Source organism: Myodes glareolus, chromosome 3, assembly GCF_982192425.1.
Source record: "Myodes glareolus chromosome 3, mMyoGla1.1, whole genome shotgun sequence".
NCBI lineage: Eukaryota > Metazoa > Chordata > Mammalia > Rodentia > Cricetidae > Myodes > Myodes glareolus.
The window spans coordinates 109,827,767-109,853,556 of NC_142028.1; the positions used below are offsets into that span (position 1 = coordinate 109,827,767).

Sequence of the window (25,790 nt, forward strand, 5' to 3'; positions counted from 1 at the left end):
TAAAAATATAAAAGGACTTTCTGCACATTAATGAGTATTTCCTTAAATTTAAGTTAGCTTCAGGCTTTAGGTTTTCAAGTTTGTAGTTTGATAGAGCTCACTCAATCATTGATTATGCTAATTAATGAATTAATGTCCACAGTTAACTGTTTTTCATGAATAACAAGTTCTAGATATCTAGTGCTTAATAAAGTAATTTATTTCTGCTGGGGAATCGGCTGACAAAAGTAATATTACTATGGATCTTTATTTACATAAATATTGACTTTCCAGTAGTAGTGATGTGCCCAGGCATTAGGCATGGTAAGCAAATGTTCTATAGCTTTTAACTATAAAAAAAGTTAAGCTGAGCTGTAACTCTACTCCGACTCATTCATTCATTGATCATTGCAGTAAAGGGAGCAAACCCGGAGGATTTCACTGTACATGCTCTGCTGTTGAACTGCCTCCCTAGCTCTCCTACGAATTGTATAGCTTCCTAATCACACACACACACAAAAAAATACATTGGCTTTTTCATTTGGAGAAATAGCTAATCATACTTTCTTATGTGGTTGTTAATAAATGAGTAGTTTATGAGTAGCATTTACAGCTTTTACTCCAGTTGTTGTGTTTGCCTGTAGAGTGTTTCGCCTTTTGAAATCCGGGTGCCTGTTGAATGTGCTCACTCCACTCAGCAGTGCAGTGCAGACGTGGATGGGCAGTATGGCTGTTTTCCGTGTTGGAGAAGCTTTCAAAACAAGCAGAACTCTGTTCCCTTCACTCTCACAGATTGTGTTTCTTTCCAGAATTACTTACGTGCCTGCAGAACATTTGGAAGAGTTCAGAGTAAGTTTTGGCCAACAATCTGGAGGAATGATGGCACTGGATATTTTTTCTTCATACACTGGCAGGTAAGTAAATAAGTCTAATACAAAACAATAAGAATATTAAAACAATGTAGAATATTAAAAAATTCCTCCTTTATCTCAATTACTCAAGTAATTAACATTTGAAATAGAAAATTTTGGAAATATATAAATATTCAAATCAATAAATTGAAACAATCTTTTATTCACCCAGCTAGCATAGCACTTTTTACATTAAATTTGGTAATTCTCCCTATATTTTTATTTCATTAATTTCCTAGACAGCACATTTTCTGTGGTCTTATATAGTGCTTTCTCTTGTCCTAGAAATATCAAACAACTCAATAAGAAACATTTTTAGTGAATATATTTATTCTCTTTGAAGATTCTTAGACTCAGAATCTTGGTATATAGGGATATTAGGAATCCATGCTTAGCTTTTTAAGGCTCTGGGTATACACAGTATGTTAAGAACCTTTAAATAATAGAGTGTTCTTCACTCTTACAAAAAGACAGAATTGGGGCTTGTTGATACTACTGATTGAGTTCACAGCAGGAGAGAAATGTCAGAGTGCTTTCTCTGGAAGTATGTTCTGTGGACTGTTTTTTGCAGTTACACTGACAGTTGGATACCAGATTTCTCGTAAGCGTACTTTACAGCATAGAACTTCACAGATATTCGGAGTCTTTCTTAGAAGACTCCTGTATCCACAGAAGGTGTCAGGACAGCCTGGTTCCCAGTGACCCTGAAGGAATTACAATATAACACCTTGGCTTTCTCTGCAAATTATGCAAGACCACAGTGTGCAGAGAGTAGTTGGGAAAGGAAAGATATGATCTGTGCTTAGTAAAGAAAAGGGAAATCACAGTCCTTTGGGCCACATGACATTTATGGCAAAAATACCCTACCCTGTATAAAAGTTGACCCAATTACCCCCAGAATTCCCATCTTAGGCTTAATAGCATGGGTTGATTGTAGTTTTTCAATGTTTCCCATCAAAATGGAAAAAAATGATCTTTTGTTCAAATAGAGGACCAGTTAATATCTCAGTAAGTTCATAGGCCTTAAAACATTCAAAACTCTTTGAACAAAAATGGTACTTTCATCACTGTTTCTCATAGAGAGAAAAATAGCCATGGTTGCCCTGTGTAGTGATTAACTGCTTCATTGCAGAGAAAGCATATTTGTTATTAACATGAGGATGCTTAAGAAAAGAATCTTACAGAAGAGGGATGTACAGAAGCAAGAGCGTAACTTCCTGGGGTCCCACAGCTAGTTTCAAAGCCAAGCTTAGGATGTAAACAGTCAGACCCAGACCGTGACCACTGAATCCAAATGAAGAATTTTACAATCCCTTAAAACAAAGAGAGTAAGAACTAGGTGGCCTCAGTTCTGTTCTCACTGCTTTATACTGTATGACTTTGTCCCTGTGACTTTTTTGGTGGCACTTAGATTAAGACATAGTTAATGTCTTAATACATAGAAATGTCTTTAATTGGCAACATTAAGTCACATGGAGAAAGCAATTTAATACTTGGCTTGGCTGCCTGAGTTGAGGAAGAAAAGAATGGTTCTATTTTGATCTAAGGAATAAACAACATTGGAGAACCTAAAACCACATATTTAGCCATATCTAGAAGAGCATGTGTGAGTTAGTGAAAGAACTAAACCCTGCAGAATGATTTGAAGAAGCTGGGGTCTGTGCATCAAAGGATTAAGGTTGTCTCCTCTCAGTTTGGATGTCAGGTCTGCAGTACAGTGTGGCCCAAATCGCCTATGCATAGCTTATACATACATCTCCCAGCCCAGGCTTTAGGGCAGAGACCCTTCCCTTCTCCTGTGGAGGTCAGTAGCTGTTACAGCAGCTGCTCACATTCTCACACTGTCTCCTAAACCTACTTTTTTCTTCATCTCCTTTTCATCTCTTTGGCTTATATTTCTTTAACAGAGGACTTGGACTGTTTCTCATTCAGCTCCTTGATATCTCCTTTAAAGTACACTTCTTGGAACTGTTGCTAAACGTACTGAACTCTAGAAAACACAGCTTTTCCTAGATCTGCCTGCCCTCTTTAGTTTACATAAAGGGGACTTCAAGTGCAAAGCAGCTGGTAGGGCCTGCGGCAGGTAATCTTCATTTTAACGATGTTTAAACAATGCTTGACCATTCGGGTCAAAGAAAAGGATGTTCATGGAGAGCCTGCACATGGTTTGTCAGCACTGTGAATCATGTTCAAGTGCAGATCCGTTGAGTCACCTAACTTCTGATCTCAAATCTAAAGATCACATAGTTTGAATGAGTTCGGGATTCCTGTCAGTGAAGAATGCCTTTAATTTGAATACATGCCTTCTTTAGATCTTTCAGTTCTATAAAATCAACTGATGATGAATTCCTTCAGGGCAGAGAAATACTTTCCTTTAGAATTCCAGGGCTTTTTTAAATTTCCCTACTTCTTTCCTTTACCCTCCTTTATTCTACCACATTCAATCAGCCAAGGCTTTGTGTGCAGAAGTTTCTCCAAACTTTCATGTAAAGCTGACTTTAGTGTAAGGTTCTTATTTGTTTGGTTAGGTTTTTGTTGTTTGTTTGCTTCTTTTTTTTGTTTGTTTTGTTTTCCTATGCTGGAAATGTTATTAGTTTGTTAGTCAGGGACAATGAAAATTCAGATAGTTCTGCTTTTTTAACTGACAGTTACGTACATTCAGGACAGCGTTGCTTGGAATTCTCACTGCATATTTCCTTAATCAGAGACATTCCGGAACTACCAGAGCGAGAAGAAGGAGAAGGGGAGGAAAGTGAACTGCAAAATGCAGCCTATAGCAGCTGGAGTCAACCCCGGAGGTATGGACTCTTTCTATGTTCAGCCCGTTCAGTGAGTTTATGTGTTTAAGGAGGGAGAGAGAAAAGAAGGTGTGGTCTAAAGCACTGGCCTATAGCTTGCTACTTATGGCATCTGATACTTCATTAGACATTGTTAATTCTTTATTTCTTTTTATGTACATTAGAGAAAATAATGTTTATCATACAGGTTTAAAACTAACTTATACACAAGGATCTATCGTAGACATTAAAGACAATTAATTAGATAAAAATATGCACAGGTAATTGGAATGAATAAGTTCTAAATAGTTTTTGATATAATGCCAAATGTTTGTTTATATTTCACATTTTTTGTTTGCATTTAAAATTATATATTTAATCATATATGTATAATATACATAAAACAATATTATTTTATTTTTGCATGCTTATATAAATGTGTGGGGGGAGGAAACTGTAAATATGAAAGAGAGACAGAAATATGAGCAAGAAACTTAGCTGTCACAGGCAGAGTAGTCCAAAGTCTTACATTTGCTGGCACTGGTTCCTATGTAGCAAAGAATGGCCTTGAATCTGCTCAGACAAATTACTGTACCTTGAGGACACACGAACATGCCCATGCTGAGTCAAGTTAACTTCTCTGAAATAGGAATCACTGAGTCTTGGGTATGGACTCAGAGTAAGCAGGAAGAAAGTCTAAGACATAAATTTTGCCTCTGAGGAAGATAGGATGTTCTTGACCAGACAAGCTCTAGATATATATGAAGCATAGAATAGTATGGGTTACTATATATCAGTAATCATGTCTCAGCCCCTTCAAACAAACCTGAAGTTAACCATTGCCATGAAGCCTTGCATTGTGATATTGCCTGTTCACAAATGAACTCTAATCTGCAGCCATACTTTATAAAATACAGAAAAGACTGTATTTTATGTCATTTTCAGAGAAGCTAAACATCTCCAGCCATCTAAAAAATTTTTATTTTGAATTTCTTCAATAGGCAATTAGCTATCTGTCTTTCTACAGCATTATCCACATTGAGAAAAGAATATCTGGGAAAGATCTATGACAGATAGTCTATCATAAGGTCTAAGTGCCTTATTTATTTGTATTAATAGATAAAGAAATTAAATAAAGTTATCCTAGAGCAAATCGTTAACAGACAAAGTTAAATTTTGTTGGATAAAGTAATAACTATAGAAAAAGTAAGTTGACTTAGTTTTAATCTCACCTGAGGTTTGCCTAGTGCCATGTGATTAAGTAGCAGAAGACCCGGGCTGGAATCCAGGGACTCTGCTCACACAACCCAGCTGTCTGGTCCCAGAGCCAGGACGTGCTCTGCACAGTGTTTCTTGACAGGTGTCCCTCTTCCCCAGGGATATTCACCATGCTGTGTCTAATGACCAGTCAGCCTAGCTTCCTGCCTGTGTGATCACTTGACTCTTGTCTGCATTGTTTAAGGATTCACAGACCATCTATCACAATAGTGGCTTAAACTGTCAGTTCTCTAGAGTACCCAGTGTTGTTTGCCAGAGATCCTGAATCTGTGGCTGTTCCTTTTGAGGTCTAAAGAGAGTGTACCTTCTAGACTTGTTAGGAGGACTAAGTGGGAGCAAATTTAGCTCCCTTAAAGAGTGGGATGGGGACACCCTAAGCCTTAATATAATTTACTGCCTATATCACTCAAAAAATCATTTTAACTCACATTTATCAATGAACAGCTGTAGGGGACATTTCCTGTCACTCCTTTTAAAAGTTTTATTAAGAGCTCAAGATTCCTACCTGGCTTCTAATGTGTATACAGACATTGGCTAAATTTCTTTGTTTGACCAATTTACTGTTAAAGCTAATTCAAGAAATATTTAAGACAGACTGAAGACCCTCTTCTTCCTTCTGTATGGGGTAGGCATGCACTTCTGTACATACTTGTGTGTATACTTCATACTGACACGTGTACATTTGTGTATATACACACACACATACAAACAGCTACAAAATATATAACGTTATTATAAAAATAAAATAGAAAAATAGAAAAGGATATTGGTTCTATGATTTTTATAGACTAGAGAGAAAATGTTGAGTAATATTTTAGCTTGTTTATCCACAAAAATCATGGTACAATTTCTTCCAACTAAACAGATCAGCTTTCTAGGATTATATATATTCAGTTAAGAAAAAAATGCCTGAGCAAAGGAGAAATATTTGCACTGTGCATCTCATCTGGCACACCTGCTGCCCTACACTAGTGCTTTCTTTCTGCCAATTTGTTCACGTTGCAGTTTCCTCTCATTGAAATTCCCCAAATGTCAGAGTTAAGGACACTCTGGGCCATGCTGTCTTCATGTCCTCAATGACAGCCCCATTGTCTTCCGTGAAGTCTGGGATAGATGCACACCCTGAACCTCTTCATCACTGAAAACCATCTTCCCTTCCAGAGGATGGTCCTGTAGATCCATCCTTACCTCGTTTTCCTTTTCTCATGCTTGATATCAAACACCAAACAATCCTTTTACCAGTTAGATCCTCAGCCTCCATCCTCAACTCTTTAGATGCTGACAGTTATCCTGTGTGAGTTCTGTGTTTAGTGTGTGGACAGGCAGGGACAATAGATAAAGTGCGAGGGCTGCAGGGTAGTAGCCTATGAAATCAACTTACAGAACAGTAAGGAGCCACTGTTCTTCCTGGAGCGGAAAATGCAAAGCCGTCCAGGGATCTCAGGAGGTGCTAGAAGGTTCATTTCATGGAGAATGTTTTCAGCGGCTGTCCTTCATGCCCTGACTGTTAATGACCAGGTCTGCTCTGGCAAGACAGACTCCCTCAGAGGCAAGCTTCTGATTAGTGTGTGCAAAAGTGTCCTTTCCCTGGATTTGGCTGTTAAACCCAGAAGCTGCCATCTGTTCTGTGGTAGCTGAGTCTCCTGATCATGTAATGTCTGTATTACTAATACTCCTGCAAAATGGCACTTCGTCACTGGCATGCACTTTAGCCTAGAATGTGAGTCCAATATTAATATTAACAAAACACGTGACTTGGAAAGTATCTACATTAATCTTTTATGACTAGGGTTCTGTTGGGATTAGACATATTTATTATTCCATTTCTAAGTATGTGATTTAGAGGCTTTAAGAACCTTCACTATATAAATTTAGTACCATCATCTACAGAAGACTCTTCATCTTATAAAACTAAGACTGTATCCATCGAACAATACCTCCATATCCACTTCCCAGCTGAGCAAACTCTGGTCTGTGTCCTGTCCCTGAATGTGTCTGATCTGGACTTCTTTTGAGCGCAATGACAGGCCTTTGTCCTTACTTCATTTAGCTGGTCAGTTTTATATAGCATAGTACACTTAGAGCTTGTGTATGTTGAATCGTATTTCAGCATTTTCTTCCTTTTTAATACAGAGTAAAATTACAATAAAATATATATCACTTTGCTTATTCATTTTTAAATTTTAAAGTGATCTACTATTGTATGTGTGGTATGTGTGTGCAGGGTGTGGGTGCATGTGGAGGTCAGAGAACAACTGGTGGAAGCTGGTTTATCTCCTACCAGTAATTTGAGGCAAGGTCACTCCAGTTTCTGCTTCCCGGTGTACACCAGGTTAGCTGTCTGTGAGCTTCTGGGTAGCCCTCCTGTCTGTGCCTCCCATCTTCTTACAGGAGTACTGGGATTACAGATGTGAGCCAATGTGTTTGCCTCTGTGGGCTCCAGGGATCAAATTTAGGTATGTCAGGATTACGCAGATAGCATTCTGATGCACCGAGCCCCCTTGCCAGCCTTTATTTGTTCATTTCCAATAAACATTAGTGTTGCATCTACCTCGTAACTGTTGCGAATGTTTCTTTGCTGATGTAGGTATTTAAAATATCTGTTCACGACCCTGATTGGTCTTCTTTTGGCTGTATTCCAATATGGTAACTGTACTGTTAATTTTCCATTATGGCTGCACTTTGTCACATCCCCACCAGCAATGCAAGAGCTCCAGTTTCCTGCTCTGTTTGAGTTCCCGTCTTGACTTCTTTTAATAATGATGAGGAGTGATATGGAACTCTTAGCTGAAATAAACCCTTTTCTTCTCAACTTCCTTTTGGTCATGTCATAGCATTTCATCATAGCAATAACTAAGTCATCTACAGGACATTCTAAAGTTCAGGAAGCTTTTCCTTTGTGTTTTACTCTGAGAGATTATAATTTTGTTTTTTTATAGGGTGGAACTTTGGAGAGAACCTAGCAAGTCCTTGGGCATCAGCATTGTTGGTGGCCGAGGGATGGGGAGCCGCCTGAGCAATGGGGAAGTGATGAGGGGTATTTTCATCAAGCATGTTCTTGAAGATAGTCCAGCTGGCAAAAATGGAACCTTGAAGCCTGGAGACAGGATAATTGAGGTAACGTCCAGTGAGCTTTCTGTTCAAAACATCCTCCCCCTCTCATTTTCTTACCAAAGAGTTGCCATCCTTGCTCTCGTGCTAGAGTCAGGTGTCTGTAATGTTAGGCATTTCCTTCTTTTCATGTGTTTCTTTGTGTGTCTTTGATGGCAAACTGCGTGTTTCATGTACTATACGTGAAACACAGACAATTTCCAAAGCATTAGTCCTAAGGTATATAAATTTTAAAAGAAATTTTCTAAGGGGAAAATTAAAATGTTTAATATCATGTATACACAAGGAAAACACATATCTCATAGTTAAGTTTTCCAGTAAGATGTTATTGCAAGGAATAATTTATTAATGTCATTTCTTTGTATATAAACTTGGTTGAGTGAGGTTTTAAGTCAGTCTTTTCTCCTAAAGTTGTCAATGCTGAGAACTTTATGACTTTCTAAATGAATGTTTCAACACAGCTAGGAGCCTCCTCCTCAGTACCATGCCCCTTCACCACAGAAGACCCTGTGTATGCATGTGCATGGCAAACACTTTGCTATGTGTAAGAGAGAAACATATATCATATATCAAATCATGTCATCCCTAGTTAAAATCTAATGCCTTATACAGAGTTCTTATGTGCAGTACAGCCACACACACATTTAATGATGTGTATTAGAAGAACAGCTATGTTCCCAGTGCTGGGCTAGGAGCTAGAGTCCGCAGTAGACAAGGCATTGTGCCTGTCTGGCCAGAAGGAAGCAGAAAAGTAACCAAAGTACCTCAAAGCAGTACAATAAGCTATTCAATCAGATTAGGCACAGTTAAATTTAAATGTTGAGAAGTGGATGTCTGATCCAATTTTTCTAGTTTACAGAGTCAAAAGGAAGGAGTAACTGAGAAGTAAGGATGTTTATGACTTTGAGGGACATTCTGTTTCCTTATACAAGTGATTGTCTCATTTTCTCAGTCTGTAAGACTTACACATTCAAATAGCTTCCTGGTTCAGAACATTGATTGTTGTATTGTATATTATATTTCACTTCGTTTTGGCATTTAGCCCAGTGCCACGGTGACCACTACATGTGCATGCAATGCCCTGGGTTTCAGCCCCCAAAACTGTGGTGTGAAAAGAAAATGTTTTAATATTGGCTAGCAAATTCATTCATCTATCCATTCATTCTCTGAGCCTATGGAAACGAGAGTTTGAAGTTTGAGAGGAAATAGGCACCTGGTATTTTTCTTTTACCTGTGACTATCAGGACAAATGACATGACAGACTGGCCTACTCTCATTAAATGATATACTAGCCTCTTTAATGGAATTCTTTCTTGAGTTAGAACTCCGTGTAAAAGTTTTAATTTTAAATTGTTACTAGGAGGCTTATTTTATTTAGTTTAACTAGTAAATACTTTTTACCTAAAAATAAAAACAAAAAAATTTTGTACAAAAATCTTTAGACATGATTGGCCATAATTTGCTCCCCAAATACCCTTTAAGACAATTAGATACCAATTACAGTTAGTCATGGATAAACTATTTTAGTTAAACCATTCTTTTCTAGTTGAAAAAAAAAAGGATTTGTGTGTGTGTGTGTGTGTGTTGTAAAATTTTTGTGTTTAGGTTACAGTACATCACGTGAAGGGTTTCTCCAGGAGATAGGAAGCCTTGTAGTACTTATAATCCCTTGTACTCTTGGGGTTCTAAAATAGCCCTGTACTAATGTGGTTGCTTTGGACTTGAGTGACAGTGTTTAGGTGACATACAATAGGCATCATTATTGTCTTGATAGAAATGTTAAAGTCATTTTAGTATGAATTAAAAATATTATATCACTATAGTATGAGAGAGACTTTTAACTAAATGTGTATAGTTCTATGTCAGGACATAATGATTTGTTCTCTTCCACAGAATTGTGTCCATTTTGAGCTTGACTTGGTATTTGGAAATGACAACATCTCCAGTTATCTGGCAGGTGTAGCATTTGTCCCTTTCTCTATGTTCTTCCTGACCATCTAGTGCATAAGCTGAGCTGATCATCACCCACAAAACATTACAAAATGACTTTTGTTGTCCAAACTATTTATATAAGACACTAACAAACAAGCACAATTTTTTTTTTTTTTTGGCTTCTAACTTCTGTCACGTCTACTGCAGATTCTTTTGCAAAACTAACCTTGCAGTAGTCCCACGTTTCTGAATATTACTGTTTTGTTTACTCTTTAAATTTCTCTAGAATTCCATGAAGAATGACTCTTCTCACGCCTGCCATATCCTAAGTAAATAACTTTATGAAGAATTAACAGTATAGCACAGGCTTTGGTGAAAGGAACCCTGAATGCATCTCTTTAGACTGTTTCTTTAATGATGCTGATCCATACACTGACTCAGAAACATAAAAGAGCAGCTAATGGTATGAGGACTGCAGAAGCAGAGCACTCATTCCAACCACTTATAATTTCAGTTGGCTTTAGAAGAACTGATTCCAAACAAGGTGCCACAGATCCACGGAGGGATGAGAAGTGTGTAGTCTTACAGCTTCCTTTGGTTTTGGTACAGGAGCGAAAGGAGCCTTAGAACTCTTATCCGAATCACTCTTCTGTTCTTCTAGCTTCTTGAAATGTTAAGCTGAGGCCTTCCATTTGCAGGTGGATGGAATGGACCTCAGAGATGCAAGCCATGAACAAGCTGTGGAAGCCATACGGAAAGCAGGCAACCCTGTAGTATTTATGGTACAGAGCATTATAAACAGATCAAGGGTAAGCGAACACAAAGGGCAAGGTAGGCATACTGAAACAGTGCTCAACTTGGAGTCTAACATAGCAAGGACCAAGTTGTTTGCATGTGCACCTGCCAGTTTTTGAAGTCTCAGAAGGTATTTTGTAAAAGGTTTCCTTTGCTGTATCAAAACATTGAGCTACCCTGCAAATCTCTTCTACTGTCTGTATGAAGACTTTAAAATACATAAAGAAGAATTAAGTTATCACCATGTCAAATTGATATCTTTCTAGTATTCATTCTGATTTTAAAAATAAACAAATTACTGACAGGAATAGAATGTGATATGGAGGTTAAACACTAGTCATTTTGAGTTGAGTCTCTTAGAAGCTATACAGAGTTCATTATTTTCCCTAAATTTATTCTTTATGAATCTTCTACCTATGCAATCACAGCTTCAGAACTTTGCTTTATCTGTGTATTCCACTGACCACAGAATTCTCAGAGTGCATTCTCTTTATGTACAAATCATTTCATAATTATCTCTCAGATATAAACAAAATGTAGGTCATGGCAGATCCTCGGTAACAGAAACCTACTAGCCTATTTCACCCTGAGCCACCATTGTTAAGTTAGTTTAAATATTTATTTTAGGATAAATCATGGTGTTGTGTTCCTGCAGTCGCGGCTGTCCAGAGGCCAAGTCAGGAGGACTGCAAATTTGATGCTACTAGCCAGACCCTGAATGAAAATAAAATTTAAGAATATACAAGTGTATCACTGGCTGCTATTGACAGAAAGGATACAAGCCACAGCTTAGCGCGTTTGATATGCCCTACTGACACTGATGGTGAACATTTCGCTGATAGCTCGATGTTGTTTTTGATTCCTCCTTCATGCCTCACTGAAGTCTCTTCTTATGCAACAGTTATTAACATACACCAGGAACATTATTCAGAGACACCAATGTTCCCTCAAAGTGGAGTTCCCTTAATACTAACTTCCCAAGGTTCCTCAAGCTCCTGCAGCTCCGGGAGATGCTGCTTTTGGGTGTACAGGCTTGTGCACCAGGTCTGCGGACCTCTGCCAGCCAGCCCATCCAGGGTTGATTAGTTTAGAAAGAAAAGTGTTTGAACGTTTGAGGGCAGCAGAAGGCATCATATGAAACTTAAAATATGGCGTTATATGCAACATGCATTGAATTTTGACCTGAAAAATTAAGAGTTTAAGATATTAATGTTGGGATGGTGGGAGGAAGGCAGCAGGCACCCTGTGAGATGAGCCTTCTGAGCTCCCGAATCCCGAACCCAGGCTCATGGTCCTGGTCCATCTCCTTGTTGTCAAGACAGGTGTGGCTCCGGTTTGGGGTTCACTGTGTGCAGTGGATGGAGTGCTTCTTAATATAAGCAGTTCTCTTCACATCTGCAGTTTTTAACCATTCAGTTGTTTATTGTTAGGTAATAATTATCCATTCAGATAGAAAATCTGCCAAATGATAGGGCTGCCTCCTGCTGCATTCTTTGCAAATGCTATTCAGTTTGTTTAAATAACTACAAATCTTCATACATTTGTTAACGTTTGTTGTGTTAAACATAGACACAGCATGGTAATATTGTAAATGGCTGTTTAAGTTGAGTTACAGCCATTTTTTGTGTGGGAGGGTTTATTCCCTTTTTTGTTTTATTTTAATTTCTAACTCATATCATTTAGGATAATATTATAAACTGCTGAATAGTGATTCTTAATATTACTTTGAACACTTAAACTACAAACATTTCTTTCAATGCCAATCACATCTTCTAATGAGCTGGAAAGATATTGTCTCATACACCTGGAAAATATTCCTATTTTTTTTTATTTGAGGCATAATGACACCTAATTTTATAGCAATTATTCCAGGATAAATCTTGCTTAGAAATGACATGTTTAGTCAAGTTAGACACATTTTGCTTTGGGAAACTAGAATTAATTTTGCATTTAAAATGAGATATTCTTTGTTAGTGGTGATTTACTTCCCAATGGAAGTAATCAGGCCTCTGGTTTGCTGAAGGAAAAGCACCACAAATGGTCTTACCGAAGCGTCCCGTGTGACGAAGTTTTTTTTGTGAGCAGAAGATAAATCTTGCACAGGAGAAGGCAGTGTGTCTGTCTGCCTGTGCTTTGACTGTTCGTGGGTGAGAACTTACAGCATGTCCCGTATGACCCTGTCACTGTGGCAGCTGAAGTGGGGCTGTGCCCATTCTGACTGCTGCATGGGCCCTTCATGGGGCCAGGGGATGTTTTAGTGTCCTCTCAATTATAATGATTCTTCCATCCATTGTCCTGAGGACATCCAGTTCATCCTTGAATTTTTTTAAAAGACTATCTGTTCTATAACTATTTCCCTGTTGATAGAAGGGACCTACCATTCCGTGTACTTTGCTCCTCCACTGACCTTGTGTTATGCTGACAGTGCCAAATTGAAATCTTGTGATATTTGAAAGGGAATGAAACTAGAGGTCTTTCAGAAGTCCATCTCTTAGGATCAGGGCTCTGTTTTTGTCATTCCTCTCAGCTACAAAGGACACAGAGGCCCTGGATCTGCCGTGCATGATGACCAGAAATAATCTACCCACACCAGAAGGCCTCCCGTGTTTTCCACTGCCCAGTCATTTCTTCCTTCTTACCAAGTGGTCATGTTTCTTGGCACTTGTAATCCCCTCCCGAGTAAAGCAGGAGCTGACATTTTACACTGAAAAGCAGGGAGGAAGTTGAGAGAACAGAAATGTCATTGTACCCATATCTTTTCCTGCCTTGCCTCTTGGGAAAAACATTGCAGGAAGCACAGATTGAAAGGGTAATGTGGCATAAGCGTTGATGCTGGCACTGGCGGACAGTGTCTCTAGCATGCCCGCCCGTGCAGGGTAGAATCATGTGACCAGTCCCTGCACTCCATGCCCGGCAATGGGGCTTTTTCAGAGAGAACTAACGCAAACATTTAATTGGAGCCAGCATGAATTTTAAATGTCTGCAATTTTCTTTGGAAGATACAGTCAATAGAAGGAAAAGATAGCGAGTGTGAAAGGAAGAATTTATTGTGCTAAGGAAATTACTTTTTTTTCTTTTTAAATATGAACACGCTAAATTCTATTTGGCTGACTTCCTGCCTTCAATACGTATATTCAGTTTTAACAGTCCTGGCTAGGGGATTACTACAGGCAAGTCACAAAATCTAAGAGAAACACTCTAAACACAGGCTTTAACTATTATCCAAAGCTGTAAAATCTTCAGTAATGTAGATGTTGTAAGAATTTTTTTCCTTTTTTTAAATATGAATCTTTGTCAAATCTCCATAAAATGTAGAACACACTATATAGTGGTTCATTTTTATTTTTCACCTTTATAAGTTTAAAGGTGTGATTATTCTAAATCAGCATCCCATGGCTCAGAGCACAATTTCCTTAAAGGGGAACAATGTAATGAAATAAAGGTTACTAACGGGCTGGCAGGTAAGTGCTTACTGTGTCTTCTAAATGATGATTGAAAAGTAAATGGAAGCCATGTTCTGGCTTCTTAGCAGGAATATTGATACTCAGGACCCAGAAGGTTGTGTGGAACAAGGGCAGAGCTCTCGCATTCACTCTGCAGTCGTAAAACCTTCAGAGGAAATGGAAGAAATTTGACAACCAGGTTTCGTTTATGAAGAGATTAGATCCGTTAGTAACTGTTTAAGAGGAACATGCTGTGACTACTCAGGCAGACTTTGGTTTCTTATAGGCATCTCTCTAAACCAGTAATGACTTTGATCTTGAGGTTTGGTTGTTTTAAATACATTTCTTGTGCCTTCAGTGCATCTTCTGTTTCCTTTTAGAAATCCCCTTTGCCTCCCTTGCCGCACAGCCTTTACCCTAAGTACAGCTTCAGCAGCACTAACCCATTTGCTGACTCTCTCCAGCTCTCCACTGACAAGGTTGGATAACGTCCATTGTCTTGTCGTTACCTTTGCAAATGTTTTGTTGTTGCTACTATGCCTGTGTTCCAGTTCAGTATTTACTACACTTAGTCAGAAAAACAGAAACCGCTGTGTGTTCTGGGTGGACATGCAGGTCCTTTTCAAACACTTTGTCCTGTCAGAGAGTAATTTTTTTTTACTTGAAATTTAAAAAGAGAGTCCAGTGTTTTTTGTGCATTTTAGTGTGATTTAATTTTTTAATGTTTAAATTTTTGTTGCCATTTGTATAAACTACTTTTTATATATTCTTTCCTTAAACCTTGCATTGTCTTAAAACAACTTCAGACTTGTATAAGATGATCATAAAAGGTCTGCAAATAATTGTGTGTCTGTGCGCACATGAAAACGCCCCTGAATATTCATAAAGTAAGTCTATGTGAATGCCAGATCAAGAAGTGCAAATGTTTCTGAGCTTCAGTCATACTTTGGGTAGTCACATATTCTCATTGAATCATAAAAGCAATTTTGAAACAAAAATTTATAAAATAGCTTTTATGCAATAATTCGGTAATAGAAAAGGAGAAAGCTATCAAAATTTTCTTTTAGAAACCACTATGAATATTCATTGGATTTTCATGTTACTGTGTCATGGGTAAGAGAAGACGCCATACCTGAAGGGATGTTTTCTATGACCGTAGGAGCTACCGCAGTCACGTACTGTCATCTCTCATTGGTCCCCAATTGACCCTTTTGCTCCCTCACCGTTTAAGGTTTGTCTCCATGGGACATTTTTAAAGTGCATGTGTTTGTTTTTGTGTGACATGCATGTTCATTTTACTTGACGTGTGCACACGAACTTGGGGTGTTTGCCATTGCATTTGTATTTTTGCCACTACATGGCCTTTGTAAAGTATATATTTTTGTTAACAGGTTGAAGAAGTGGCTGTAACAAGTCATTATTTTTTCAGTAACAAACACTATTTGATACAGGCATATAGAAGACTTAATTGCTCCTCCAGGAAAAAGACAACTATTACTTCTATGATTAGTCAGTTAGACTGGGGTACAGTTTTGGTATGTAGGCACAGTGTGAAAGTGTTGTGCTTATAATCCTGAAGAGGTTTTGAGATTAGCAGATTTTTTTCTTCACTGTGAAATAAAATAAGAAAAAAAGGTAGAAAGAACTATAAAATACACATCCATCAATATGAATCAATTCAATGATACAAAGAAGTAATTCTCTTTTTAACCAGAAAGCTTCATAAGTAGATATCTTACGTTCTCTAGTGTGATGTCTGAATTTCGACTGTATCAAATGAAGTTTCTGGTGTGCTTGCCCTTATTTATTTGTACATCGTTTGAGAGATTTACAGCACAGCATTCTGGAAAACAGCAGAGATTTCATTGGAATTTGTAACTCTATTTGTTTGGCCAATGATGTGTTGACTGAACATTGTTAGTACAGCAAATTCTGTGCCTAAAAATCAGTTGCCCCTGAATCTGTCAGCCAGCGCTGTGCTTTGCTGGTTAGCTATAAAAGATCATATTTAGTGTGTGAAGTGCTAGTGCTGATCTATTTCAGCCAGTCGTTCCCGATCCCTCATGTCGCTGATCTTGAGACACAGGTACTGTCTTAGTGTGGAAACTGGAGAAGGCAGCAAGGTTTTGTTTTTTTTTTTAAAAAAAATACCAAAAGCAGTGTTGTAAGAATTAAGCAGAAAAATGGCTGGCGGAGTGGCTTAGCAGCTGAGGGTGCTTGCCCCCAAGTCCATGGAAATCACATGATTGGAAAACCAGCTCCAGCCAGTTATTCTCCATACTCCACAGTTACCCTGAGACATGTGCACTCCCCACTTTTCCACACAATCACGCTACATAAATAAATGTGGCAGAAAAAACTAGAAAGAAATCCAGCACTGATTTAAAACAAGATTGTCCCTCCATTGGCTTTAGTTCTTTGTTCTTCTGCAAACTAGTGTAACAAACTGGAGAACTGAAGGGTTTAGAGGCCTTTCAAATTCTAACCTGTTGCCACATAATCACTCACATAAGAATTTGATTCCCAGTGGTCCTAAGTGACAGCAGGCATGTTACATCTGGTTTTGTCGGAAGGATCCCTTGTGATCTACTGTGGCAGTACAAAGTTGGAGGTAGTTTTAAACCCAAACCCAGCAGATATAAGTGTGTGCTCTTTGTTAGCAAGCAGGCTGTCCTGAGAGTTCTTGGATTCAAGTACCAAAAAAAAATTGTCCATGTGGGGCTGGAGCTGGAGTTCAGTAGAATATTTACCTAGTATATGCAGGATCCTGGCTCCAGTCCCCAAAGCCACACACAAAAAAAGCAGTCTTCATATATAGTTTTAGTGACAAGTTTTGATGCTGTTGTTATTACATTTATTTATTTTGTGGATGGGGTATGTGGGAATGCACATGTAAGAGCTACATCATGGATATGGAGGTCATAAGACAGCTTTTACTGTGTGAGCTCAAGGATTGAATTCGGGCTTTGATCAGTGCCCCAGTGCCTTTACTCACTACGCCATCTCAGTGGCTCTTACAAGTTTTCAGAGATATGTTCTTTGTTAATTTGCTTTCTATTGATTTATTTATTTCTTGACAAACTTCAGTGACCTATAAGATCTTCCACATCCTTACCCCCTCCCCCCCCACACACACGGGTAAATTTGAACAATTTTCTGTCTTAGGTTATTTATGCCTTCGAATCAAATTGTTTGTTGTTTGTATTAGCAAATAGCAATTTAATTAGTTGTGTTCTGATACCTGAATCCTGTCTAACATTTCTTACATGCACAAGTAAGCTTTCTCTCCTTTGGGGAACATTTTATAACTGGCCTTGAATTATATTCTTACTTGTTTTCCTTTAAGTTTCTGTGAGATTGCACATGCCCACTGAATTCTTCTTGTTCCCACAGGCAGCCAGCCAGTCAGAATCAGAGTCAGAGAAGGCTTCATTGTGCGATGTCCCTTCCTCCTCCCCTTCAGTGTTCCCAGACCTGGGTAGTGACCGTGCACAGCCGTCTGCAGCCACGGTCTCAGAGGAGGCAGACAAAGAGGATGAGTTTGGGTACAGCTGGAGTAAGTTGTCTCTTTGTGATGCTCTTAAATATACGAAGTTTAAAAATAGCTTTAGTTTGGTTTTGTATGAACAAATATTCCAGCTTTGGTGAGAGATACTGCAGTTGTATGTAGGGAAACTACTGTTTATTTTCCTTGAATATAACATGCATTCCTGAGGCATGATATCACGTTCCTCCTTTACATTAAGTGCACATTTCTCGTAAAGCCCTCTTGCTTCTCATACGAGAATTACAGCCATCAAGAGGATCTCTCGGAACCCAGTACTAGATCAACTCTGTTGAACAACCACTGCCCTTCGCAGGCCTTAGATTCCTCCTTGTAGCATCTGATTGTCATTAGCATTATGCCCTGAGCTTCTGGTGTTTTGGGTACTAGAATGGTGACATTATAGTTATGAAAATCAACTCTTTGAGCATCTGGGAAGGGGTCTCACGTTTTGAATGCAGGTCCCTCAGGCTATTAATACTACATTAGGTCGTGTTGAGAAACGCTGACACAGTGCCCATGTAAACAAATGAGACACAAATCGTGGATGTGTTATCAAGTTAAAAAGTTTCATTTTAAAAACTGTGTTCTATTTATTTGTTTGATTAAATGCATGTGTATGTACTACATATACGCCTGGAGCCCTGAGTAATTTTAGGAGGGTCCCAGGTCCTCAGGAACTGGAGTTACAGGTAGATGTGAACACTCTAAGGGTGCCAACAACTGAACATGGGTTCTAAAGCGTCTACAGTGCACAGAACGTGAAAGTTACCCTGGTTAATTGTGAGAGGATTCCAGAGATGTTTATTTAACCGGTGTGGGAAAGTATCAACATAAGTGCAGGTCATTAGCCCTGTAGTATTTTTCTAAGAGATGACTGGTCAAATGTGATCACCTAATCAAAGTTACCCAATCTTATACGTGGTTGTGTGTTTCTGAAATCAGGGTTGCTACAAAACATAATGACTTAAAATAAGAACTTAGGATTATTCATGTGAGATGATTGACTTGCTCATCAGGGCGAGGTTCCTAAGATGACATGGGCAATAGGTCTAGGCGAGTCAGGTGGCACTGGCATGGGTTTTTGGTAGACAAACTATTGAGCAATATAGCTGGTATCGTGTAGTCAGGGCAGATTAGTTAAAACTGAGACAGGCATATTGACTTGTCCTGGCCTGATGGCTCTGTGCACCAGGGAAACCCATTCTCTTCCTTCTGAGTAGTTGCCCAGCATGATGTGACACACGGTACAGATTTTCCTCTGTTGGAGAAGCTTCCACTGACCAGTAAACAAAAGTATTCTAAGTATTTTAGCCCTGTTCTTTTCCCCAAGTGGTCAGTTGGTTTTTCTGGTTTAATCATCCTTTTCTGAGAGTTTATAAATTTGAATCACTTCTCTTGGACCCAGTGACAGCATGGAGAACTGGTTAATATGCCCCCAAGGTGAACTGGTTAGTCACACGTTATGTTGTGTATACCCTCAGTGCAACGAAATCTCTCAGCTTGGTTATTCTGAGAAAACAAACCTGATGTCCAAGCAGCCCGTCTGTCTAACTTTTCAATGCCAAGAAATCATCTTGAAGCAAATAATGTCTCTTAAGATAAAATCTAAATAAGTTTTATAGTAAAACATTTGGCTGTGAATTAACTGTAAATGCATTTATTGTTACGTGTAGAAAATATCCAAGAGCGTTATGGAACTCTAACAGGCCAGCTCCACATGATTGAGCTGGAGAAAGGTCATAGCGGTTTGGGTCTAAGTCTTGCTGGGAACAAAGACCGAACCAGAATGAGTGTGTTTATAGTGGGGATTGATCCCACGGGAGCAGCAGGAAGAGATGGCCGGCTACGGATTGCTGATGAGCTTCTAGAGGTAGGTGCTGGTAGACAGTTTCAAAATTGCTCTTGGCTTCATCAGTACAGTGGAAACATCGGTTTCCAGAAAGTCACCCAGACATTGTGCAGTGACTAACAAAACCATCCATTGCCCAATAAAACTGATGCAGTGCAGCAGATTTGGCTCCACACCAAATCACCCCAACACAGCTTGTGTCCCATTAACTCAAATTAAAGGTCATGACTCCGTAGTACCAGAAACAGTTTTTGCCCCAAGATAGCAATAAAAATCACACTTCAAAAGCATTTTTGTGTGTGTGCCTTATTTTTATTACGAGTTTTTGAAATGCCAAATGACCAAGCATTCCACAGTAATGATGTTCACCCACTAGACATTCTGGAGGTTGAATCCCTAATGAGAAAAGTATTGGGGGTGAGGTGCAATGAGGTCAATCAAGGCAAATGCATGCAGTAACTATGCCTGCCAGGAAAAATAGCTCTACAGACCACACTTTATAGTGTTTAGACTTTGCTTTTTCCTTGCATGCTGATGCAGAATCGGCATGACTTTACACTGCCTCGGTGCTCTTCCGTGTGTTTGTCTATCTCTGCTGTCGGGACGAGGTCTGGTTGCAGTGGCCTAAGGACTGGACACCTGGGCTGGCAGATTCATTTCCGTAGAGCGTTGTGCTGCTTACAGCCTGCTGCCGTGCCCTGAGACTCCCTGGCAGGAATTTAAATACCCTTTTTCCTAGGACATGCCTCTTGAGATCAAGTGAGAGATGTTGCAGTGAGCTTACCCAGTTGGTCTTTGCAGGCGACAGAGCCCTTGTCTGTCAGGAAATTGTCTTCTCTCCCTACTTGGTCAACATGGTGTTTCCATAAACTGTCCAGAGTTGTGAAAGTTCATATATGTCACCTTAATGACAGCTTTGTACGTGAGAGCCTGTATATTCATCATCCAAATTTTTGTTTGTGTTCTGGATAGGAAAAATGGATATAACTGTGATAAAGAGAGCAATTTACTTTTTGTTAGCTAGACAAGAGTGAAAAACTAAAAAAAAAAAAGAACTTTAGGTTGAACTAATGATACTTATTCCTCATAGATCAATGGCCAAATATTATATGGCAGAAGTCATCAGAATGCTTCATCAATCATTAAATGTGCTCCATCTAAAGTAAAAATAATTTTTATCAGGTGAGCATCTTCTCCGTTTGCTTTACTAAATGCTTGGTTAGCATTTCACCTCTGAATTATCTTCAGTGAAAAGAAAACATACATATATACACATGCATGCATACATAAACCACACATACACACACACACCATATATATGTGTGTGTGTGTGTATGTATGTATATATATATATGTATTTCATATATATATAAATATATATATGAAATTTTGGTGTTAGACTTTGTTTCTAATAATCTTTAATCTTTTTGACTCTTCAAGATAGAGGATGGAATAATATCATGATGTAATGGACTGATGAATTCTTGCATTCTTTTAGAAATGAGGATGCAGTGAACCAGATGGCTGTATGTCCTGGAAATGCAGCAGACCCTCTGTCTTCTATCTCGGAAAGTCCTCAAAATAAGGAGGTATCTGTAATTTTTTTCTAAGAAGATTTGATTGATACACCTCATTAATTTGGCTAACTGTTATAGAACATACAGGGATTCAAAGATAAGGTATAATCTTTTTTTTTCTTTGATGTAGAATGTCTTTCTATAAATGTACCGCTTTTATTGGTTAATGAATAAAGAAGCTGCTTGGGCCTGTCAGGGCAGAATAGAACTAGGTGGGAAAACTAAACTGAATGCTGGGAGAGAAAGGAGGTGAAGTGAGTGGAACGCCATGTAGCCCCTGAAGGAGACAGACTCTGAACTTTGCCCAGTAAGCCACAGCCTCGTGGCCATACACAGATTAATAGAAATGGGCTAATTTAAGATATAAGAGCTAGCTAGCAGTACACTTAAGCTATTGGCCAAACAGTGTTGTAATTAATATAGTTTCTGAATAATTATTTTGGGTCTGGGCAGCCAGGAGGCAAAGGAGCAGCCTCTTTCAACATTTCTTTCTATTTTATTTTATTAAAAAAAAATCTGTCTTCTTTCATTTCGCATACCAGTCCCAGTTCCTATTCCCTCACCTCCTCCCACTCCCTCCACCTTACCCCCTCCACCCATCCACTCCTCAGAGAAAGTAAGGCACATTGCTTTGAGAAAGGACCAAGGCCTTCCCTACTATATCTAGGCTGAGTAAGTTATCTCTTTAAAGAGATTGGGTTCCAAAACGCTAGTTCAAGCAATAGGGATAAATCCTGGTCCCACTGCCAGTGGCCCTACAGTCTGCCCCAAGCATACAACTGTCACCTACAATCAGAGGTGACAATACAATAGGACCTAGTTTGGTCCTATGCTGGTTCCTTCCCTGTCAGGCCAGAGTTGGGTAGCTCCCATTAGCTTAGGTAAGCTATTTCAGTGGGTGTCCCCATCATGGTCTTGACCTCTTTGATCCTATTCTCACTCTTTGCAGTCTTCGACTGGACTTTGGGAGCTCAGCCCAGGGTTTCACTGTGGCTTCCATCAGTTACTGGATGAAGGTTCTATGGTGACGTTTAAGATAGTCATCAATCTGACTTCAGGGCAATTCCAGTTCGGGCACCATCTCTACTATTGCTTAGTGTCTTAGGTGTGGTCATCCTTGTGGATTCCTGGGAATTTCTCTAGTGCCAGGTTTCTTGCTAGCCCTATAATGGTTCCCTCAATTAAGATATCTCTTTCCTTGCTCTCCATCTCTGTCCTTCCCACATCTTGCCTATCCCATTCCCTCAAATTCTCCTTCCCTTTCTCCCCATTTCCTCCCATTCCACCCTCCTTTCTTTCGCCACCACCATTCTCCCAATTTTCTCAGGAGATCTTGCCTATTTCCCTATCCCAAGGGATTCTATATATGTTTATATTAGGGTTCTCCTTGTTACCTAGCTTCTCTGTGGTTATTTACTATAAGCTCATTATTCTGTCTTTACAGCTAGTATCCACTTAATAGTTGAGTACATACCATGCTCATCTTTCAATGGCTGGGTTACCTCGTTCTGATGATTTTTTTCTAGTTCCATGTATTTGCATGCAAATTTCAAGATGTCATTGTTTTTCACTGCTGAGTAGTACTCCATTGTATAAATGTTCCACATTTGTTTATCCATTCTTCTGTTGAGGGGCATCTAGGTTGTTTCCAGGTTATGGCTATTACAAATAATACTTCTATGAAGATAGCTTAGCAAATGTCCTTGTAATAAGATTGAGCATCCTTTGAGTATATGTCCAAGAGTGGTATTGCTGGGTCCTGAGATAGGGTGATTCCCAGTTTTCTGAGAAAGTACCATACTGATATCCAGAGTGTCTGTACAAGTTTGCATTCCCACCAGCAATGAAGGAATGCTCCCCTTACTCTACATTCTCTCCAGCATAAGCTATCTTTGGTGGATTTTGATCTTAGCCATTCTGACAGGTATAACATAGTATCTCAGAGTCATTTTGATTTGCATTTCCCTGATGGCTAAGGAAAGAGACTGCCTTAAGTGTCTTTTGGTCATTTGAGATTCTTCTGTTGAGATTTTTCTGTTTATATCAGTACCCCATTTTTTAAATTGAATTATTTAGTATTTTGATGTCTAATTTCTTGAGTTCTTTATATATTTTGCAGATCAGTCCTTTGTCTGATGTAGAGTTGGTGAAGATCTTTTCCCACCAGTAGGCTGCCTTTTGTTTTATTGACTGTGTCCTTTGCTTTAAAGAAGCATTTATTTATTGGTGTTCTCAATGTCTGTGCTACTGGTGTTATATTTAGAAAATGGTCTCCTGTGCCCTTGCATTGAAGGCTACTTCCCACTTTCTCTTCTATCAGGTTCATTGTGATCAGACTTATATTGAGGTCTTTAATCCATGTAAATTTAAATTAAATTTGAGTTTTGTACATGGTGATAGATATGGATCTATTTTCATTCCTTTACATGTTAACATTCAGTTATGCCAGCACCATTTGTTGAAGATGTTTTCTTTTTACCATTGCATAATTTTAGCTTCTTTGTCAAAAATCAGGTCTTCATTGGTGTATGAATTAATATCCGGGTCTTTGATTTGATTCCATTGGTCAACCTGTCTGTTTTGGTGCCAATACCAGGCTGTTTTCATTACTGTAGCTCTGTAATAAAGCTTGTTGTCAAGGATGGTGATGCCTCCAGAAGTTCCTTTAATGTACAGGGTTGTTTGGGCTATTCTGGGTTTTTTGCTTTTCCATATGAAGTTGAGTATTGTTTTTTTCAAGGTGTATGAAGAATTGTGTTGGAATTTTGATGGGGATTACGTTGAATCTATATATATTGCTTTTGGTAGAATTGCATTTTTATTATGTTGATTCTGTCTATCCAAGAGCATGGGAGATCTTTTATTCTAGCATCTTCTTCAATTTTTTTTTCAAAGACTTAAAGTTTCTGTTGAACAGGCCTTTCACTTCTTTGGTTAGTGTTACCCCAAGACATTTTATGTTATTTATGACTATTGTGAATGGTGATGTTTCTCTGATTTCTTTCTCAGCCGTTTTATCATTTGTATATGGGAGGCCGACTGATTTTTTGTTTTTGAGTTGATCTTATATCCTACCACATCACTGAAAGTGTTTATCAGCTGTTGGAGTTCCCTGGTTGCTTTTTGGGGATCACTTATGTGTACTATAATATCATCTGCAAATAGTGAAAGTGTGACTTCTTTTCCAATTTGTATCTCCTCGATCTCAATTTGTTGTCTTTTTGCTGTAGCTAGAACTTCAAGAATTATGTTGAATAAATATGGAGAGAATGGACAGCCTCATCTTGTTCCTGACTTTAGTGAAGTTGCTTTGAGTTCCTCTCCATTTAATTTTATTTTAGCTCTCAGCTTGCTGTATATTGATTTTATTATGTTTAAATTTGCTCCTTATATCCCTGATCTCTCCAAGACCTTCATCATGAAGAGGTGTTGGATTTTGTTGAATGCTTTTTCAGCATCTAATGAGATGATCATATGTTTTTTTCTTTCAGTTTATTTATATGGTAGATTACATTGATAGATTTTTGTATGTTGAACCATCTCTGCATCTCTGAGATGAAACTGACTTGATCATGGTGGATGATTTTTTTCATGTGTTCTTGGATTCAGTTTGCCAGTATACTATTGAGTATTTTTGCATCAATGTTCATGAGGCAGATTGGTATGTAATTCTCTTTCTGGGTTGAGTTTTTCTGTGGTTTCAGTATCAGGGTAACTGTAGCCTCATAAAAATGGTTTGAGAATGTTCCTCCTGTTTCTATTATGTGGAATAATTTGAGGAGTATAGTTATTAGCTCTTCTTTGATGTTCTTATAGAATTCTGTACTGAAATCATCTGGCCCTGGGCTTTTTTTGGTTAAGAAGCTTTTGATGGCTGCTTCTATTTCCCTGCAGGTTATAGGTCTATTGAAATTGCTCCCCTGGTTTTGATTTAGCTTTAGTATGTGATACCTATCAAAAAGATTATCAATTGCTTTTACATTTTTTAATTTTGTGGAGTAAAGGTTTTTGTATTATAACCTGGATTTCCTCCTTTTCTGTTGTTATATCTCACTCTTCACTTCTGATTTTCTTAATTCGGATATTCTCTCTCTGCCTTTTGATTAGTTTGGATAAGGATTTGTCTATCTTGTTGATTTTCTCAAACAACTAGCTCTTTGTTTCATTGGTTCTTTGTATTGTTTTCTTTTTTGTATTTTATTGATTTTGGTCCTCAATTTGTTTATTTTCTGTCATCTACTACTGGGTGAGTTTGTTTCTTTTTGTTCTACATCTTTCGGGTGTGCTGTTATGTCACTAGTGTGAGATTTCTCCACTCTCTATCTGTAGACGCTTATTGCTATGAACTTTCTTTCCTTTTAGCACTGCTTTTATGGTGTCCCATAGATTAGGGTAAATTGTGCTTTCATTTTACTTTAATTTCTTTCTTTATTTCTTCCTTGACCCAGGGGTGGTTCAATTGAGCACTATTCAATTTCCATGAGTTTATAGGCTTTCTGCAATTAGTGTTGTTATTGAATTCTAATGTTAAACCATGGTGATCCGATAAGATAGAGGAGGGTATTCCAATTTTTTAGTATTTTTTGAGGTT

General features: G+C 38.5%; 1 protein-coding gene across 13 annotated transcripts in view; it reads left to right on the forward strand.

Moving 5' to 3' along the window:
* Window positions 1-25,790, forward strand: part of Mpdz (multiple PDZ domain crumbs cell polarity complex component) — a 153,903-nt gene that overhangs the window by 99,381 nt on the left and 28,732 nt on the right. For 3 of the 13 annotated variants that reach the window (XM_085686169.2, XM_085686170.2, XM_087904897.1), the window contains exons 23-32: window positions 789-893; window positions 3,596-3,688; window positions 7,885-8,062; window positions 10,687-10,797; window positions 14,607-14,705; window positions 15,386-15,457; window positions 17,620-17,782; window positions 19,447-19,643; window positions 20,713-20,804; window positions 21,121-21,211. In XM_085686169.2, the coding sequence (XP_085542295.2) occupies window positions 789-893; window positions 3,596-3,688; window positions 7,885-8,062; window positions 10,687-10,797; window positions 14,607-14,705; window positions 15,386-15,457; window positions 17,620-17,782; window positions 19,447-19,643; window positions 20,713-20,804; window positions 21,121-21,211 (1,201 nt within the window). The remainder of the gene's footprint in view (window positions 1-788; window positions 894-3,595; window positions 3,689-7,884; window positions 8,063-10,686; window positions 10,798-14,606; window positions 14,706-15,385; window positions 15,458-17,619; window positions 17,783-19,446; window positions 19,644-20,712; window positions 20,805-21,120; window positions 21,212-25,790) is intronic. The other 10 variants (XM_085686172.2, XM_087904898.1, XM_085686179.2 and 7 more) reach the window with 7 other exon arrangements.